General features: G+C 38.7%; 1 protein-coding gene and 1 non-coding gene across 3 annotated transcripts in view; both read right to left on the bottom strand.

Moving 5' to 3' along the window:
- Nucleotides 1–915: 915 nt before the first annotated feature.
- YTHDF3 (YTH N6-methyladenosine RNA binding protein F3) overlaps nt 916–20541 on the bottom strand; it is a 30351-nt gene continuing 10725 nt past the window's right edge. For both annotated transcript variants that reach the window (XM_020811704.3, XM_072998984.2), the window contains 2 exons: nt 18285–19889; nt 916–2062 (listed from right to left, as the gene is read on the bottom strand). In XM_020811704.3, coding sequence (XP_020667363.3) covers nt 2039–2062; nt 18285–19889 — 1629 coding nt within the window. In that variant the 3' untranslated portion in view covers nt 916–2038. The remainder of the gene's footprint in view (nt 2063–18284; nt 19890–20541) is intronic.
- Nucleotides 8266–8421, bottom strand: LOC140707128 (U1 spliceosomal RNA). The gene has a single exon (XR_012087104.2). It is a non-coding gene; the product is annotated as a U1 spliceosomal RNA (small nuclear RNA).

Below are 20541 nucleotides of genomic sequence, written 5' to 3'. Positions count from 1 at the left end.
CTTAAATAACCCATTTTTCACACAGGGCAACCGAACAGAGGTTACGGTATATTTGAAATAAAACCAATATTGCAAAATGATTACAAATACTGAAACATATAATTTATTGAAACTGTGGATGAAAAGAAAGAAGTCCCAGTGGACCTTAAGAGTATATCCAAGAATATAGGAAAGTCTTTCCAGCTTTTAATTTAGTGTGCAATTCTATAATCTCTAGGAGGATATCCTGGGTCACAGGATTATTGCAGAACTTGCTTGTCAACAGGCAGAGAAAGACAGACAAGTCTCAAGTCTCCTCATTATGGCAGCAAAGACATTTGCCACTGTTGCTACTCCAAAATGTGCTGCAGGGGAGGGAGTGACCAGTGGTCAAATAAATACATGCATATATTTACTTGCTCTCTAGAGACATCCTCCACATACGTGGCCATAATTTGCCTTAACTGGACAATACTTTGGAGCCAAAAGCTGTTCTGCTGAAGAGTCTTTCTCTTCCTCTCTCCATTTCCGTTATGTAGAGCAGTAAATGTGTAGGATGCATACAGCGTGCAAAAAATGTTTTCAAAGGTAATGACAACATCTGGTATGTCAAGATCAGAAAACTGCCCCCTCCCCCCAGTATTATTTTCACAAATCCCCCAAACTTCAGAAATTGAGACTGTCAGTAAAACATTCCAGACATGGTGTAAATGTATATGTTTGACAGATGAATTCATTTACACAATAGCTTTTTAAAAAATTATTTGTATCATTTTCTATATGGGTTTTCTAAAAAGAGACAGGTCTTAGCATACTAGAGTGCAGCTGCTTTGTATTTCATGCTGCTAAAATGGCTGCTGTATTTATTCATGTGGGTGTGCTAGTGAAAATATTAAATGGAAAGTTTAAAAAGTAGCATAGAAATATTCAGGTGAATATGGTACCTAGGCTTTTATTATATAGTACTAACAGGTAACATGTAAACACAGCCATGAGAGCATACAAACTGAAACCATGAATAAACGTTTATTTCCCAAAGTATTTTGAATTGAAAGAATACCAGACTATTATATTCAGAGCTGGGAACAAACAAAATCTGAGAAACTGAGTATATGCTTGCTAAAACAAGAATTATGTTTATTTAGCTAGTGAATCACCTAGAGGAATAAATTTTCACTTTCATGATAGCAATCTTTTCAGGCTTGCAAACACCCAGAAATAGGAATTAAAGATTTTAAGTGTAGTTATAAAGGTCATAAAAAGTCTGATTTAGACTGAGGTACATGTACTCAAAACTGAGATTGAGTGGTAGCAAACAAACAGTTCCTCAGACAAATGCACTTTTTTTTCAGTATACATGTTACAGGAAAAAAAAAAGGAAATGTGCATTAACTGGTGCGGCCCACCAAGCTGCATATATTAATATTCTCTACACCAAACAGTTTGAAACAAGGGAAATGTCATTCTAATATAATTTCATGTTATAATTCATTTGGCTAAACCGTAGCTCAAAGTTGCTTTGCCATATTAAAGTTTACTACAATAATTTTCACATGAACATTTAGACTTGAGTTTTACTCCAGGACTAAATATGGCATGATTTTGCTTTTAATTCTGCTGAACAGCTAAAAACTGACAATTAAAAAACTACATCAAAGAAAAATAAGTTGAAGCAATGTGAATCTCACATCATTGAACCACTTATGATGGTTAATTGTTAGTATTTAACAAATTCAAAGAGTTAATGAATCCTTGCATTCGTTCCATCTCCTGTGCCTTAGCTAGGATGCATAATTACAAAAGACAGCAGATACTGGTAAAAGCTTCAGGACAGAAAGTGCTTGACGAAGTTACAGTTCTCAAGTGTGTTTGGTGAGAGAGTATAAGGGCAGATGCACTGATGAGAACCATTACAAGAAGAGTCAATTTTGTGTTAAAGTGTTCAAAGATGTCACCTTAAGCAGGAACAAAGCTTTAATAACGTCTTCTTAGACATATTAGGCATTTCCAAAGTCTACATCATTAGTGTTGTAATTCTAGCAGGATCACCTCCATATAGTTATTGTTTGTTTCTATTTCGCTCCTGTAGAGAAGACAAGAAAGGAAAATGAGTTGGGCTTTGTCATAAAATATGTGTTCTGTGCAACAGGATATGGTAGCTGTTCAATCATAAATATTTCATAAAAGCATGAAGACTTTACAGAAAAATGAAGAGTGAGAAATTTATTTCTTAGTCCAACTTTTAGAGCGTAAAGATCTCTTAAGTTATAAACATCTGATAATTGTATGAATCATCACACACATTTCAAGAAAAAGACCAGCAATATTATAATGCTTTTTAAAACTTGCATAAATTATATACTGCATTGGCATGTTACATTATGCAAACATACTATGCAAGCCCATATCCTGATGGTGTTCACACTAACCCCATGGCTAACACTGGCGTGTTTCCCCGAAAATAAGACAGGGTCTTATATTAATTTTTGCTCCAAAAATGCTTTAGAGCTTATTTTCAGGGGATGTTTTATTTTTTTCATTTACAACAATTTATGTTTATTCAAATATAGTCATGTCATCTTCTGGTTGCTGCACAATGGTGGAGGGTGGGGTTCCACTTAACTAGGGCTTATTTTTGGGTAGGGCTTATATAACGAGCCTCCTGAAAAATCATACTAGGGCTTATTTTCAGGTTAGGTCTTATTTTCAGGGAATCAGGGTATTAGACAATAATGACATGAACCATAAAGCAAAATCTTTTTTTTTTTTTTTTTGCTAGTTCCGCCTGCCAATACTCCATGGGTCACATCACAGTTAAAACTTGGATCATTAATACTTCAAGATAAAACTTTAGATTTCAGCCGCATAACTAAGAAAACTGTGAAGAAAGCTTACCAATTTTGCAAAGCTATAAAGCTTACCAATTTGCAAAACTAATGTAAAAACATCTAGAAATAAGTTCTGGACAAGTCCCACCACAGTGCCTGGTTGTTACAGTAACATCTCAAAGTCCTTGTAGTTCAGCAGTTTGCTAACTAGTGAATTTTGGATACACTGTGGAAAAATTTCTTTCCCTCATGCACAACTCATTCCACACACCCCAGCCTCCCTTCCTCACGCCTGGGGAGACTGATTAGAATACCAGGTAAAGTAATGCTGCTTTCCTGCATTGGGAGGTTCCAACAAGGATCTGGGTTCCAGGGGTAGCTTCCAATGCAGGGTCAACTGAGCATTAGCTCTAGATCCAACTCTATTACTTCTCATATAAATACGGTGTCCAAAATGCTGTTATCAGAAGAGTTAATGAAACATGGCAAATGTATCAATGCAAAAGATGTATGCAAAGCATTTTTAAAACTACATATTGTTTTAGAATATTTGTTTTCAATAACCTCTTAAACAAAGTAGGCATATAGTACAGTATCTCTTTCTAAAAGAAACACACCCCACCTAGGATATGCTCTTTCTGTTTTCATCTCAGGGTTTAAATCCATAACAATCCATTATTAATGAAGATGAACTGATTTGTATTCTGCAGATACCAGTTTCAAAAAGATGAAGTGAGAAGGGAATTTATTTAAATCAGCATTCTTGAGAAATCGTTCAACACTTTGTGGAAGATTATTGGTAGCAGAGTATACATTAAAAGAGAATCCAACAGGTGGTTCACTGTAACTTCCAGCTATGGACCACATGGTGAACAGATTTAATAATTGCAAACTGATTATCCTAATGTTGATTTTGTTTTCAGAGTTCCTATTACAGTGGTGCCTCGCTTAACGAGTGCACCATATAGCGATGTTTCCGTATAGCGATCCCTTTTTCGGGATCGCTATACGGAAACATACCCGATTGTCGCAATGGGGAAAACCCGCATTGCGAAGATCGGGTATTGCGGCGGCCATTTTGGAGCCGCCGAACAGCTGATCGGCGGTTCCAAAATGGCTGCCGGAAGCCCGGAAATGGCTGCCGGCAGCCATTTTCGCGCCCTGCCCTCGCTTAGCGAAGGCGCGAAAATGGCTGCCAGCAATTGGAATCCTCGCTGAACGGGTAAGTAACACAGGTATTGGAACGCATTAAACGAAGTTTAATGCATTTCAATACATTTCCCCTACCCGTTTAGCGACGATTTCGCATAGCGAGGGTTAATCCGGAACGGATTAACCTCGCTATGCGGGGCACCACTGTATATCATTCTATATCAAGCCAACACCTGTACTTTCCTCCAATATTCTTCCCTGTTTTTTTTTTTACATTAGAAGTTTGATTCAATTAATAAATTGCAGTGGTGCCTCGCATAACGATTTTAATTGGTTCCCAAAAAAAACGTTATGTGAAACATCGTTATGCGAAACACCATTTTCCATAGGAATGCATTGAAAACCAGTTAATCCGTTCCAATAGGCACGGATTGCTGTCCTTAAGCGAAAAAACCCATAGGAAACATCGTTAAACAATACAATGTTTCCTCCATTGGAATGTATTGAAGCTGACTCAATACATTTCAATGGCTTTGCGAAGTCAATTTTTGCAAAATTAAGTGTGTCATAAAAGGGTCAAAAATGGTTTTAAATGCTTGGATTAGCTTCTGCACCCTCTAAAACGGATGCAAAAGTTAATTTGGCTTTGATCTGACTTTTCGTTAATTAATGGTGAATTTTTTCCCCCAACTTTTGACAGCTGTCAAAATCTGACAGCTCCATTATTTCCTATGGGGGAAGAAAAAATTCACAAAAAATTAATGAAGACTCAGCAACTGTTCTAAATGCTTGGATTCGTTAGAGGACCCCCTAAGTCGTGTGCAAACCTGATTTGGCTTTGACCTGAACTTTCGTTAATTTATGGCGAATTGTTTTCTCCCCCATAGGAAAGCATGGAGCTGTCAGATTTTGACAGGTCCATTGGTTCCTATGGGCTGAAAAAAAATTAACCATAAATTAACGAAAAGTCAGATCAAAGCCAAATCAGGTTTGCACATGACCTAGGGGGTCCTCTAACGAATCCAAGCATTTAGAACCGTTTTTCACCCTTCTAAGACACTTTTTTAATTGAAAAAAAGAAACATCGTTAAGTGAAGCAGGGGACCTAAAATCGCATTCGTTATGTGAAGCATGGTCCCAAACTTCGCTAAGCGAAAATCACCCATAGGAAACATCGTTATACGGTGCATATTATTTTCTTTAAAAAACACATCGTTATGAGAATTCATCGCTAAACGAGGCAATCGTTAAGCGAGGCACCACTGTACTACAAAAGCAAATCATCACTATAATGTAGACATCTGACTTTTCCCCCGTGAAATGCAACTGAATTAGTTACTGACTTCAAGCAGAACCAAACCAAGATAGAAAATATAAATACAGTGGTGGCTAACAAGACGAATGCCTCGCAGGACAAAAAACTTGCAAGACGAATGGTTTTGGCAATGGGGTTGATGACTCGCAAGACAAATGTTCCTATGGCTGTGCTTCGCAAGACAAATGTTTTCCGTTTTATGTTCCTGCCTCATGTTTGCTGATTTTTAAATGTTTTTCTATGATGTTCAAAAAGCTAACTGTTTTGATTGACATTTTTTAAATCATCTGCACAATATATATTAAAGAGCACTTAATAAACCCTTTGTTCTGACTTTTGTTGCCCACAGGAACACATTAATTAGATTTCAATGCATTCCTATCGGAAAACGCAGTTCACAAGATGAATTTTTTGCAAGACATTAACCACGGAACGAATTAAATTCATGTTGTGAGGCACCACTGTAGTTTGACTTCCGGTGTAGAACAAAAAAAGTTGAAATCATGTTACACACATAATGGATACATAACACAATTAATGGATAAGCACGTTATAATCTGGGTGAGAATGCATTCTGATAAAACTGCAGCAAGGTGTTCTCATGGAATTTCACCCATATGTGCATCTTCCAGACATTACTGAACTGCAATTCACTTCACCCCCAGCTAGGTTAGTGAAGATTATAGTGAATTAGAAATCTAACATATGGATCCAAACAGTCTCCAGCCCTGAACTTTTGTAAGGATGAATTATCTTTAGATAAAGTAACAAGGACTGCATGATAAAATCTGCCACTTTCGGTCATAGCAAAACATCACCTCTTGAAATGAAACTCAAGAATACAAGAGAAGGTCATCCTACAGTAGTCACTATAGGAAAGATATGAGAAGAAATAAACATTGAAAGATAAGTTGGCATATTTCATTTAGGAATAAGGGTATTCCCATCACTTGAAAGGGCACAGAATCACATCGTTATTTGTTCTAATCCAAACCCTTCTGAGATCACAAACATAACACAGGTTTGATACCCTGACCATTGGTTCAGTTGTCCCCCTGTTATTCAACATCTACATGAAACTCCTAGGGGGTTCAGTGCCATCAGTATGCTGATGACACACAACTGTCTCTCTGCTTCCCATCTGATTCCAAGGAAGCCGCTCAGTACCTGGACCAATGTCTGTTGTCAGTAATGGACTGAGTAAGAACAAACTGATATTTAATCCAAACAAAACATAGGTGCTCCTGGTCAGTCATAAGACAAATGCGGGGGGGGGGGGGGCGATAGGGATATGGCCTGTACTGGACAGGGTTACACTCTCCCTAAAAAGCCAATTTGAAACTTGAATGTGTTCCTGGATTCAACCATGCACAGATCTCAGCAATGGCCAGGAGTACCTTTTGACAGCTGAAGCTAGTGTGCCAGCTGCAGCTGTTCCTTGAGATGCTTGTTCTGAATGCTTATGAAATTCAGATATTTTTAAAAGGTTTTAAAAATATTTTTGTTTTTAATCTTGGATTTAATCTTGATTTTTTAAAAAAAAAAAAAAAACAGTCTTGCATAGCGTTTTAAACCTATCACTGTCGTATACTATTAACTGTAATGGGCTGCCTTTGGTGCCCTATGGAAAGAAACATGGCATATAAATAACTAATTCAGTAACAATCTTTGAATGGAAGCAAATAGAGGCAAATTGGAATAAAGTGCAATTAAATTGACTCAAATTTCAATTTAAATAGCTTATATATGAAAACAGACAACCACAAAGCTGGTTGTACTTGTATCAGTGGCAATGTGCCATTAGATAAATCTCAACAAGGAATCTATAAACTATTATTAAATATTGTTACCAAAAGGGTGATTCTGAGCAACAAAGATTGTTCTGTATCTTCTACTGACATCATTACTAGACAATTCAAAAGGGGTCTGCTTTATTTATGAACTTTGATTAGGATCCTCTACACAGAAAGGAAGATAACTTTTTTTCCAAATACAACAGTATTTTTCTACTTTTTCTCCAAACAATGTTGTTTATTCAGTTACAGTTTACAGATTCCCCATCACTACCACCACCTCACATGTACATGAAGTGTATAAAGAGAGGTGACAACTTAAGTCAAAGAGGTTTTTATTCTTCTGGCTTCTGCTCTCTTCTGGGTGCTCTCACACCACCAGCTGAGAAATGGATCAAACATCTCACATCCCTTCATAAGGGACATTAACTATTCAATGTGAATCCAAGAGTGGCAATGGATGGCTTTTACATATGCATGCAATGTCAATTCAATTAATCAAAATTTATTAACCCCATTTATTATAACACATTTATTAACCCCAGTATATGAGATAAGGATAGCAGCTTTGCATTTACTTCTGTCACTATTCTCATCACTGCCCATATGAAGAGGGCAAATGTTCTTCAGTGCACCTGCAAAAGGCAAATGTACTTGGAGGCTCTCAGAAGGACTGGAATGCCTGTTCAAAGTGAAGCTTTCTGCTGCAAACAACTGCCCTCTTAACATGGAAACAGAAGAACACCACAGCACGACTGTGCTTGCCACTACTTCCTTTCATTGGATACAGAGGTTTCACATGGATCTAGTAACCAGAAAGGGCTACAGATGGAAATATTTGGGAGCGACAGAGAAAAGGGAAGATGACAGAAATAGGGCAGACTCTATATACCGTATTTTTTGCTCCATAAGACGCACTTCCCCCCCCAAATAGAGGGGGAGAAAGTATGTGCATCTTAGGGAGTAAATACAGTAAAAAAAGGGTTCAGTCACCACCACCGCCGCCACCTTCCACTGCCATGCTGTGAGGCCTCTGAACTGGCACCAGAGACTGCTTGCTGTTTGGACCTCACCATTCTGCACTGCTAGCTTTCCAGGATCTGCTTCCTGCAGCCCACCTGGAAAACCAGCAAGGCCAACGGCAGCAGGCAGTGAAAACAGCCAAGGACCAAAGGGGAAAGGGTGATTCTAGAAAGACCAGGGGAAACCATAAACACAGTCCCCCCTTTTAGGCAGTTGATTTTCCCACATTTGGGGAAACCACAGGGGTCAGCACATCCAAAGTGCAATAGATGAGCCTTACCCTGGGAAAACCACTTTTACAATAATGGTATCTCCCCTGCCAGGTATGAGTTAGAATGGCCCCTGAAAATTCTTCCCCTTTCTGTGTCCTGTCCCCCAAAGGCATGGTGACACCCCGGCTGCACCTCCTGATCAGAGCAGGGCGGCACAGCCCCAGTCCTGAAAGAGGCCAAGAGACCTAACTCAGTGTTTTGGTGTGCCCCACAGGACCATCAGGGGCTGGATATTCCTCCCACAATCCTCCAGTGCACAGATATTAGCATACCTAATATGCGGGGAAGGCAGGGAAAGCGGGGAAATTCAAACTTTCAGTTAGTGAAGAGGCTGCTTGTCTGCTTCCTTGCTAGTCCAAGCAGTTAGAGAGCTGGGAGACAGACCTGGGACTGCCTGGTATTGTCATTTTAAAATGTAAAATTTAGTTTAAAAGCTGCTTGTTTTGGGTTAAACCGTGCTTGGGTGAAAAGGTGCTCCGTATGAGTTGAAACCTGGTTGTGTACAAACGTTCATGCTTGCCTTAAAAATCTGCTTGTTTTTCTTTAAAAGCTGCTTGTTTTGGGTTAAACCCTCCTTGGGTGAAAAGGTGCTCCGTTTGAGTTGAAACCTGCTTGCCTGGGAAGCGTTTCAGACCAGCGCCGATCAGCTGTTAGGTGGGGAGAGGGGAGGGAACAGGAGCGGAGAAGAGCACAAAATGCAGGCTTTTAGCTGTTTGGGGCTCTTTTTTTACTGTTCTGGGGTCTACCAAGGTACTGTGAAGAGCTGGGCTCAGTCTACAGCACCTGGTGACTTTCTTTGAAATTTTTTAAAAGTTTCTGTCCTTTTTTTCCCATAAGAATGCATTAATTAATTTTCAATGGATTCTTATGAGAAATTTGGATTCGACTTGCAAACTTTTCAACTAGTTCTGGGCATCTAATAGAGAATGTATTTCCAAAGGGTGTTGCAGCAAGGAAACTAACTGTGCCTCGTGACTTCTAACTGGATTACAGTACCTGCTTCCTGATTTCAGCTACTATAGTTTGTATTCAGTTTTTTTGGCTCGTCAAGAACGTTGTTCATGGCTGTTGTGCCTTGCATGCTATAAATGTTCAATTATGTCAGAAACCCGAGATTTGGTCTCATGCTGAGCATGTGCTACTGCTGGTGAATGGGTTAAGCTTTGTGTTGCTGTTCTTTTGCATAACCTAAAGTAAATAAGGAAAACCAGCTGTTAAATAGTTTAATTTCAGTTTTATCCCCTACACAACTAAAAGGGACCTCTCAATGCAGGGCCAAATCAGACAAACCATTTCTAACTTAATATAGGCTTGAGCTGTAGATGGGCAGAGTTGCACAACAATCTCATCTGTCATTGAGACATTTCTATAAGCATGGGGAGGAGGTGGATGAAAGGAAATGTAAAATATAGGTAGTGTGGTATAGGTCTTATCACTGGCTGATAATGGTCTATATGTACTTGAATTAAATTTATGGTACACAAATTTATGGTACATAAACTAGAGTACACAAAGCTTTAAGTCTCTCCATTTGTTAATGACAGTGGTAATGGTTCTTAATGCCACTATTGACTGCTGTTCACTTTACATGGTTCAAATGTTATTCTGTTATAGTTTATTAAATATTTTATTACACTATTTGGTTCAGAATATATTTTCCCTGTTTTCCTCCTCTAAAAATTATGTGTGTCTTAAGGTCCGGTGCGTCTTATGGAGCAAAAAATACGGTATCTATATCAGGAATGTGAAATGTATGTTTAACATGGTTTACTCATTAATTTACTGTATATTATGAATGCTGAACTTAATGCTATTCACAATAATTACAAATTTATTATCTAGGTTTACTTTAATTTTTGTTACAAATAGAGCCAGAAGCTGCTGAAATCCAAGCACCTTTGTTTTTGACAATTATGAACAAACCAGGAGAAAATTAAAATTAAGAAAATACACCACAAATGTTGTAGAACAGGGGTCTCCAAACGTTTCACAGTGAGGGCCACACTGGATATTTTCAAAGTTTTTGAGGGCCGAAGGAACAGGAATGTGTGCGTATGCATGTGCGAACATATGCATGGGTGCACATGCACACATGACCCCCTCCTGCATGCTACATTAAACCTTGTCTAATCAATCTGATTTTCCAAATGGTTATTATCAGCAGTTCTACTTCATTTTTATCAGCTTCATGAACTTACAAAAACATAGGTGGCTTCCATTTAATAAATTTTTAACATCATCATATCAGAAGAGTATCTCATAATCCTGTGTTTGTCAATTTTTTTCCAAGTTATTGATAAAGTGTCCTGAAGAGAAGATGAAGTTTTCTTTTTCCCAGACTTTTGTAACTTCTACCTCAGGTTTGGTTAACTGTACAGCCTTTGCTTTTGCTTTCCTCTTAATGCCTTTCTTACTATATGATGTGTTTGTAAGCCTTCTAGAAAAATTCAGGTTGATTGTACACTGGGTACTTTTCATATGTTCTCTGAAGTACAGTGGTGCCTCACATAATGAGTGCACCGTTTAACGACGAATTCGCATAGCGATCCATTTTTTGGGATCGCTAATGCGATTGCATACCAATGGTTCCAATGGGCAAAAATCGCTTTGCGACGATCGGTAAGCGTTTCGCTTACCGATCGTCACTTTGCGATGTCGGGGGAACAGCTGTTTGGCGGTTCCAAAATGGCCACCGGAAGACCCAAAATGGCCACGCGCAGCATTTTCGCGACCTGCCCTCGCTTACCAAGGGCACGAAAATGCCTGCGCTATGGAGGAACATCGCTGAACGGCGAGTTTGGGGCCCATTGGAACGCATTAAATGAAGTTTAATGCGTTCCAATGGGTTTTTCTATTCCGTTTAGCGATGTTTCCGAATAGCAATGGTTAATCCAGAACGGATTAACCTCGCTATGCGAGGCACCACTGTAGAGCCTGGAAGAGTTACTTTTTTTATCACAACTGACTGAATCCTCCAGCCAGCATTCTGAGTGTTGTAACACAAAACTGTACATTTCAAAGACTCTGACTTGTAGCAGGATATATATTGAATTGAAAAAGCAAGCTGCTGCCAGGGAAATCAAGTAGCTAGATATTACAGAATATGCTAAACTTTTTATTTTTATATACTGGATGTATAGATGTAGTTACAGATGTATATTAACACGATTTGGGGGGGCAAATCCATTGCTTCTCTTCAGATGCTCAATTTGGGTTAAACAGTTGGGGAAAGAAATTCTATTTAAAGGAGAGCTTCTAATTGAAAAATAATTCAATCAGTGGTGCTCCCCAATTTGGTAAAATTCACAGATCTACTATATCCAGTTATGCCCTGTCCATAACTCCTCCTGACATGGTGGATTGTTAAATATCCTTTAGCTACTGTGACACTAAACACTGCAAACTACAAACTAAGAATAAAATCTGCCTAAAGAGATTAATATGGCAACACAAAGTGCAGGGGGAGGAGTAATACCCCAAAACATTGAGGGAAGGATCTAAGACAAACACAAAAGAAGCTGTGATGTATCTGATTGGATTACAGTACAGTGGTGCCCCGCTTGACGATGATAATCCGTCGCTGTAGAGCAAAATCGTCGTCAAGCGAAATAAAACCCCCATTGAATGCATTGAAAACGGGTCAATGCGTTCCAATGGGGGAAATACCTCACAGTCCAGCAAAGATCCTCCATAGGGCTGCCATTTTCCAGTGCCTGTATAGCGAAGAATCCGCCCTGAACACAGTGGGGAGCCATTTTGAACCCCGATGATCAGCTGTTTTTGATCGTCGTTAAGCGAAAAATCAGTTTCCAAAACAGGGAACCGATCATCATCAAACGAAAATTGCCCATAGAATCATTGTTTTGCGATCTCAAAAACATCGTCAAGTGATTTCGTCGTATAACGTTTAACATTTAGATGGCTGGTTCATTATAAAAAACTAACAGCACAGATTTTGGAGGGATGTTTATTATGCCAGCATTCATGCTCAATGAAAACCCTCCTACTGTAACTGCTGAAAAATTCACTAGAAATAAATAGATCATACAGTGAGATTATTTCTCCCTCCAAAGGAGTTCAGTTAAAACCTTACTGTAATACTATATGCTTATGTGGAAAGAAAAGATGAAGAATCACATTTGCTCACAAATCAAACAATATTTTAGATCCATGGCAGTTCTATTAGGCTTGGGTTATTTTCAAAAATGGATGACAAATTATGTCAGCATTGACATCCATTAGATCGGTAGACTGGCCATGGGGCAGGAAGAGGATGGTGCTATTGCTGAAAGTTGGAAGTGTGAACGGAATGGGCGATTGAATTGTATGGTGTAAAGGGAAAGCTCAGGAAACATTTAGAAGATCTGTAAAGTCAAATATCTGAAAGACAGTCCTATTCAAGTCTTGAAAATAAAGTGTAGCTGTTTTGTATTTTAATTGCTAACATGAATCTATTGCGTAAGGGAAGCTATTAGATTCCTGCCACACCCTAAAGGGCCACAAAACAAGGTTACCTTTAAGCAGGGTGCACAATTCTGACTCCCTCTGCGCAGCTCTCTTCCTCCTTCATGCAGTAACTGTGTTTGCTTCTGGTCACGACAGAACCCTACATGCGGGGGGGGGGGGGAAGAGGCACACGCGCATGCAGAGGTGAAGTCATGAGAGAAAGAGGCGGAGCCCCATCCAGCAGGACTGACAATTAGAGGGAAATAAAACTATCTTTTGTGGAATTCCTTTATTCCCTTTAGGAGCTGTTAGGTGCATTCCGGAGTTAGCTTTGGGCACAAGAACCCAAGACAGATGAGAAATGTCCACTAAAAAGGCATGTGCTCACAGTGACATATTGCCTCAAACTTCTCTAGTTCTCCAAGAACTAAAAACTATATGGCACATAGAGGACAAACTCTGTTACTAATTAACTCTAGGTTCCAAACAGGAAATGGCTTTGCCTCAGCTTTCCATTTCTTTCCAGTAACAGGATGAGCTCCACACTTACAAGTAAGCAAAAAGAAATAAATGAGACTTCTTAGTCATGAATAACTTCAGTATGAAAAATCTGTATTCCAATCAACAATGCTTTGGGGAGGGATTAGAAATGTGGAATTTCCTGAAATTTTAAAGGCACAGAAGAAAAAGAGATTTCATCCAAAGTTGTACGTGTATTGTGTATGTACATGTACGTGTGAAGAATTCTACACCCCATTAAAATATATCTAATACCTGTCTTTTACATGAATCCTAAACTTACAGTAGGCTTTCAACTTACAACTTACCATGTGACCCTCTCACACTTTTGCAACTCTTCTAATAGTGGGTGATATTCCTAGTAACAGAGGACGAGATGGCTGGACAGTGTCATCGAAGCTACCAACATGAATTTGACCAAACTCTGGGAAGCAGTGGAAGACAGGAGGGCCTGGCGTGCTCTGGTCCACAGGTTCACAAATAGTCAGGCATGACTTAAGAACAACAACCCCTAGTAATGTCCAAAACCTGTCAAGACGGATCAGTCCACTATAATTAGTATACAAGAAGACTGAATCAGCTGACATGGTGTGCAGCCATGCTTCAAAGCAACAGAACACAACTGAGAAGAGTACCATGTTAGAGCACAGAAGATATTAAGAGAAACCCTGTCCCTCCCCCTAACCCCATCACTTTGGCCATGATGCATGAAATTATGAATCAGCGTGAGTTGGAGATGAAAGTGAATGACTTTGCATTCAAGTTCAAATCCGCACATTGAAAAGTTGTTTACTTAAATGCTAAATATTTCCCCCTAAAAATTATATAAACTTGAGATTTATTTATTTTCCATTTATGTTCATTCTAAGGCATGAAAGGTTTTCAGGAATCAGCCCCCCATTTATAGTATTATACTTAAAGGGGTTGACTAACAACAACTCCCATGAGTATACAAGCATTATCTTCCAAGATGCACTTAAGAAGCAACTGTAGGGTCTGTTGCATTTTATTGCTTTAAGAGCATAAAAAGCTTCATTCTGTAGTAACAATTCTGTTGTTTGTCATATTGGAGAGGGTTTCCCCCCCAACTTTCCAATTTTTCCACTGGAAAAATCCCAATCCCCCTCATCCCAATCAAAAGCATTCTCTTGTTCTTCTGACAAATTTTCCACAGGACCTTCATATCTCTTAAAGGGACACAGAAGGAATACATTGGCTGCTTTGTGATTTGACTGTCTTTTGGCAGCTACAACCTACCTGAAGAGCACATACTAGTTATTCTTTCCTAACAAAGGCCTGCCCCACTCCCACAGTAATGCTCCTTATTTTCTTACTGTAGGGGCAAAAATAGTACTTCATCTTTAAAACACTTCACATACCCCGTTTGTTACTTTTAAGAAAAGGAAACAGTTAACACTTTGGAACTACAAAAATGGAAGGGGAAACTCCAACTGCTGTCTTGTGATGGACAAACAAGTTGGCACAATATCCTGGCTGTAGCTGAAACCTGTAACAAGGAGTCACATGCTCCATCAAGGGAAGACTGACCTCCACACCAGTAAGGAACAGTGGGACAGCTTTAAAGCTGGAACTGGAACAGAAGAACTGCTGTGTCAATATATTTCCTAAGATATTCTTCCTTTCCAACAAATAAAGATTTAAAAAATCTTCAAAGGAGCACTTTTAAATGTCTCCAATGACTTCACAGTATCCATTTTCCAGAGTGCTCAAGAAATGAAATAGGTATGAGCTACCTTTTGAAGGCAATAAAAAAATTACATTATTTTAAAGGTGCTTGTTCTCTGAAAACACATTGAGAATAAGAAACATATTAGGTCAGCAGACTGACATTTTGAGTGACTGACCAATGTTACCAATTCTACTACCTTCTCTTCTAGCATGGTTTAGTGATTTAGTGTTGAACCAGAACTGGAAAGAACCGAGTTAAAATCTCAAATTCAGCCATGGTGCTTACTGGGTAACCAAGGGTCAGCAACTTGCCAGTTCAAATTTTAAATGCTAACCCAGCCGAACCAGTCTTGTGCTAGTTTGCATCTATGGAGGGAAAGCCACACTGATCGTTCACTCCTGTGGTGCTACATGAATATTTATTTATTTATTTATTTATTTATTTGTTTGTTTGTTTGTTTTGATTTGATTTGTATCCCGCCCATCTGGTCTATGCGACCACTCTGAATGGCTTCCAATATAATACAAACAATTAATAAAAACACATAGTTACATAAATCTACAAATGAAAATGTGGAAACCAAGAAAACAGAGTAAAAATAAATTAAAGAGAAATGAGAAGAGAGAATCGAGTATTTATGGAGGTGTGTGGCCCTTGGTCACCCAGCAAACACCATGAACTTTTCTCTGTGTGTTTTTAATATGCTTGAAAGTCAAGAGTTTTCTTTTTATATATTCTTACTTTTAAGGAATTTAATATTTTAAGAAATGTATTCTATCTTTTGTTTTTTAAATGTGCCTTTTTAAGCTATAAATTCTTGCATTTTTAAATGTAACTTAAAATATCCTTTTCAAGATTTTATTGAATTTTTGCCCCTATATTTTTAATTGAAGTCCACCTTAAGTATTTGCCTATAACTTAAGTTTAGTTTTCACTTATTGTTAAGTATTTCTGACTACATTTTTTTCATAGGTATAAGACTTTGGGATTTTTTTCAAACTCTGAATTATTTTTGTCTTTATGGAACATAGAGCAATGTAAAGAAATAAAGCTTGTAAAATTAGACACGTTGACACTGCCTGGAATCATTACAAAGATGTAAAGACTTAACAGCTTGATAGGTAAATTCTGATCTGACTGTCAAGGATTGTTTAGTTTTATTCTAAAGTTAACCCTTTTTGAAATAATGCCAGTTGTGAAAAAAAAACAGACTTCTTATTCCCCCTCCCCCCCCAACGGAAGGCCTAAAAAATTTTATAGGACTCTTAGGCCACAGTTTATCCAATCTGGACACCAGTCTCTCAGTCTAACAGCCTTTCTTAGAGAACAAAAATGCAATGACCATATAAAGTGGTGCCTCGCTTAACGATTGCTTCGTACAACGAAAAATTCACTTAACGATGGCTTTTTCGGAGTGATCTTGTGCTTCACTTAACGATTTTCCCTATGGGCGATTTTCGCTTAAGGATGGTAATCCGTTGAATTGGAACAGATTATCCGGTTTTCAATGCATCTCTATGGGAAATGGTGTTTCGCTTAACGATGTTTTCACATAGCGATGTTTTTTTTGGGAACCAATTAAAATTGTTAAGCGAGGCACTACTGTACTGAGTAGTCCGAATCCCCTTCACAGACAAGCAAGGTACAACACTAACAAATGAATGAATAATTTCTAGTCTTCCCGGACCTTACAGCACCTTAATACAGTGTTTGGTCTTAACATTTAGATTATCAGTCCTGCTTTATATTATTTCTATTATTATTATTTAAAATGGTTGGTTGTCCTTATTTTGATTTTATACTATTGTCTAGGCAGGGCTAAGGGCCACAAAAACTGCCTTGATGGTTTGCACTTAGCCCACAATGCCTTACCCAGCCATCCATCTCTGTCCAGACACAGAAAAGAGTGTTTTGAAATGGGTGAAGTTTACAAATGCTTCATGGTGCAGCCTTGATGAACAGAAGCTCTAACTGAAGGCATGCATGACAGGGAGATAGTCCAGGCCTAAACTGTTACCTGTCCCTCTAATGAATTAGCAGTTCCAAATTGGAGTGGGGTGGCGGTGACCCTATTCATTTTTAACAATGTCCTAAACCTTAAAGGTAGCTAGTACAAAAAACCTTTGTATGAAATTTGGCAACCTTCACACCCTAAGAAGATGCTATTGTAACTGCAAGTTCCATCCAATTCTGCAGAAAAAGTTATAGGTTATTATTATCCATTGTAGTCATCTGGAAAATGTTATTTACCTTTCACAAAGATGGTAAGACCATACTTTGGACATGAGACAAACTGTGGTGTTCAGATGCCTTGCCCCCTTCTTAGTCAAAGACTTTAAGGGAGTGCCTGGTATAACTTTAATATCCAATACATTAACTACTTTAAACACTATTACACTCTGTGTCAGCACCACAAATGAAAACAGGCAACATAATAAACCTATTATGTAGCCAACACAGTAACCCTCTGAACTGCACCAACAAGGTTTGGCTCGTGATCACCTGAAGAGTTCTCAGCAACATCCCAAAATCTCAGGCACCTGATCAAAAAATAAAATAAAATAAAAAATAACACCCCACCCCCAAATTTTTAAGACAAAAACCTGCAGGAAATGTCCCAGCAATTCTATTACATTTTGTCATTGGTTTTCTTTTTTAAAATATGTTAATCGCACTCATCATGAAGAAGAACAACAACAATTAAATTGCCCTTATCGTTTTTAACAATTAAATTCTCCATGTCATTTTTGGGGGCACACTATGATATCAAAAAGTGACATACCACACCTTGGGTAGCTGTACTCATTCAGGACACAGGGTTCTGATACCGTAGTATAAGATGGATGAAATGAATGATTTTTTAAAAAATGAAATTGATATCAACCACAATTTAATTATTTTTAAATTGATTTTTAATCTAAATAATGAAACATTATTGAACATCCAATTTAAAATTTTTTAACTATGATTTAAATCAAATCCACTCTTCTGCAGGAGAAGTGAATTTCACCATTCTGCTAACTCTAATACCAATAATCCATAAACTCACACAATTCAAGTATTCTTTTCTATATGGAAGAGTATTGAGACATGGAGTTACACATTTATTACCTAGTACATTACAAGACAACAACTTTTATTATAAAAACTTGTTTCTACTGACTTGATAGTTTAAATATTTCTGCTAAAAAGACAAACTTGAGTTCCATTTTTAAAAAGTGATCTCTAAAAAACAAGCAAAAGCTTATTTTAACATTTGGAACTTACCCTACGCATGGTTTCCTCCTCCTCTTGACGCTTTTCATAATGTGCAAAGTCATCAAAGATTGAGGTGGTATGCTTGAAAGTAGCAATTATTTTAAGCACTTGCTTGGCTTTTTCTAGGGGTACTTCTTGAGTGTCCCTTGAATTGGTAACCGGTTTGTTGTCATTGTTTTCCAAGCGAATGTGCCGCAGCTGGTTGTTCGGAACGTCTTTAACAAAGATCCATTTAACATCAAACTTCCCCTTCCATTTATCCTGAGACCAGACTCCAGCGTATGCATTGTAGTCCACCACAGACTTCATCTCAGCCACTCCACAAAAGTGTCCACTGCCATTCACACTGAACAGTAAATAGAGTGGGCCTTTTCCATTCAATGAACGGTATGCAGCATCCAAGCGCTTATTACCATGTTCAGTACTACACCAGATAGAATACTTAATGGAACGATGTATATCATCCTCTGAATAACTTTTGATTATAAACACGCGACCATTCTTCAGATTCCAATCAAAGTCTTTGGGATTATAGTTATTTATGGCCTTTAGTTTCTCCAGTACTGGGTGTACTTCTACACCAGATGGTGAAGAGCTAACTGGTATAGCACCTATACCATAGTTTTCACTGCCAGCTCCATTGCTCTGATTGAAGCCGACACCCCTATTGCGAGGAGCCACCCAGCGATTTTGCAGCTGCTGTTGCTGCTGCTGCTGCTGTTGCTGCTGCAGCTGATGTGGTGGAGCCTGTTGCTGAGGTCCTTGTGGCTGCTGAGGCTGAGGCTGCTGCTGAGGCAGTTGGCTTTGCACCATTGGAGGTGGCTGAATTAATGGCTGAGGCTGCTGAATTATAGTCTGAGGAGGCAGTACTGGTTGGTTTGGGGGAGCTTTGACCACAGACCCTTTGTCATCCCAAGTTCCAATGTTCATGTTGTGTTTTATAGGGGGTGGTGGTACAGCAGGCCCCCCAATTCCCACATTACCTTTAGGCTTAAGTTTAGGCTGAGGCTTAGCAGGCTTTCTAGCAATGGCAGCCCATGAGGTTGGTTTAGGTGCTGAACTGCTAACTGCCGGCACGCTATTTGCTGCAATGCTTGTCATACCTGCACTACTCAGAGCTGAGCCAACAGTTTTTGTTACAGCAACTGTCATATCCCCTCCAATTTTCAATCCAGTCATGCCTTGCTCAATGCTGCTAATGCCAGGCACTTTGCTCAAAGTGTCATTGCCAAATCCAGCCTGTCCATCAGCTATAGCTCTACCAAGAGAACTAGGTGGGTAGCCATAGCTGCTGCTATAGGCAGAACTTTGAGTTGATTGCCCCTGAGATCCGCTTGTCCCCCATGTAGAGAAATCTGCATTCCCAGGAAAAAAATTAAATCCATGCTGCCCAAGGAATGGAGGAGTGTTTCCTAATGCCCCAGGTTGGCTAAATACACCATCAGGGATGTAGTGGTGTTCACCATTGCTCATCTGTCCGTAAGTTGTCAAGTATGGCATTGGGGGATCTCCTGCTGTGGACCATGCAGCTTCACCCAGAGAGTATGGAAATCCAATGGATGGAGCATAATAACTAGGCATGTATGGGTCTGACATTGGTGGATAGCTATTACTCTGCAGGAAAACAGAAAGTCAGCTTAAGATTCAGATTTTAAAGCTACAAGTACAATGTTCAGTTGCGAATAGATCTATGCTTAAAGACATCTAATGCTGTTCCATTTCTCAGAGTTAATTTTATAAACAGAGAAATCTAGTTCTGAAGTGAACGTTCAAAGCAGCATACTTAACAGGCAATTTAAAGCGCATGCATTTCTGTTCAGACATACATACATACACACACACACCCAAAAAATTGGTTGAAGTTACAGCAATTAGGGAAACAGCACACAATTTGAACCACTTCTGCATAATTTTAATTATATTGGTACAATTATATTTTCTAAGTGATTATAACCAGACTGTGTTTACACTTTTCTTTTAGACTTGAGCATCTTGCCAATTAAGAATTATTCTAGATACCGTACTATACCTACTTTTTTTAATGGCTTCCTTCTCATTCTTACACTTTTCTTCTTCCTTCCTACACTGAACAGATGATCAGCACTGTTTGTCTACTTGCAAGTACAATAACATTTTTCTAAGCTAAATGACTCTGATGTATAGCCTGCACTTGAAGTGTCTAACTATTGTAACTAAGTTACAAATAGGTTCCTTGTGCAAGCTGGGTGGTATATTAGCAGGCTAAGAAATACCCACAAATTTAACT

The sequence above is a fragment of the Pogona vitticeps genome, chromosome 4, assembly GCF_051106095.1.
Source record: "Pogona vitticeps strain Pit_001003342236 chromosome 4, PviZW2.1, whole genome shotgun sequence".
Lineage (NCBI taxonomy): Eukaryota > Metazoa > Chordata > Lepidosauria > Squamata > Agamidae > Pogona > Pogona vitticeps.
Note: the sequence above shows the minus strand (reverse complement) of the source record. Positions and strands in the feature narration are given on the sequence as shown.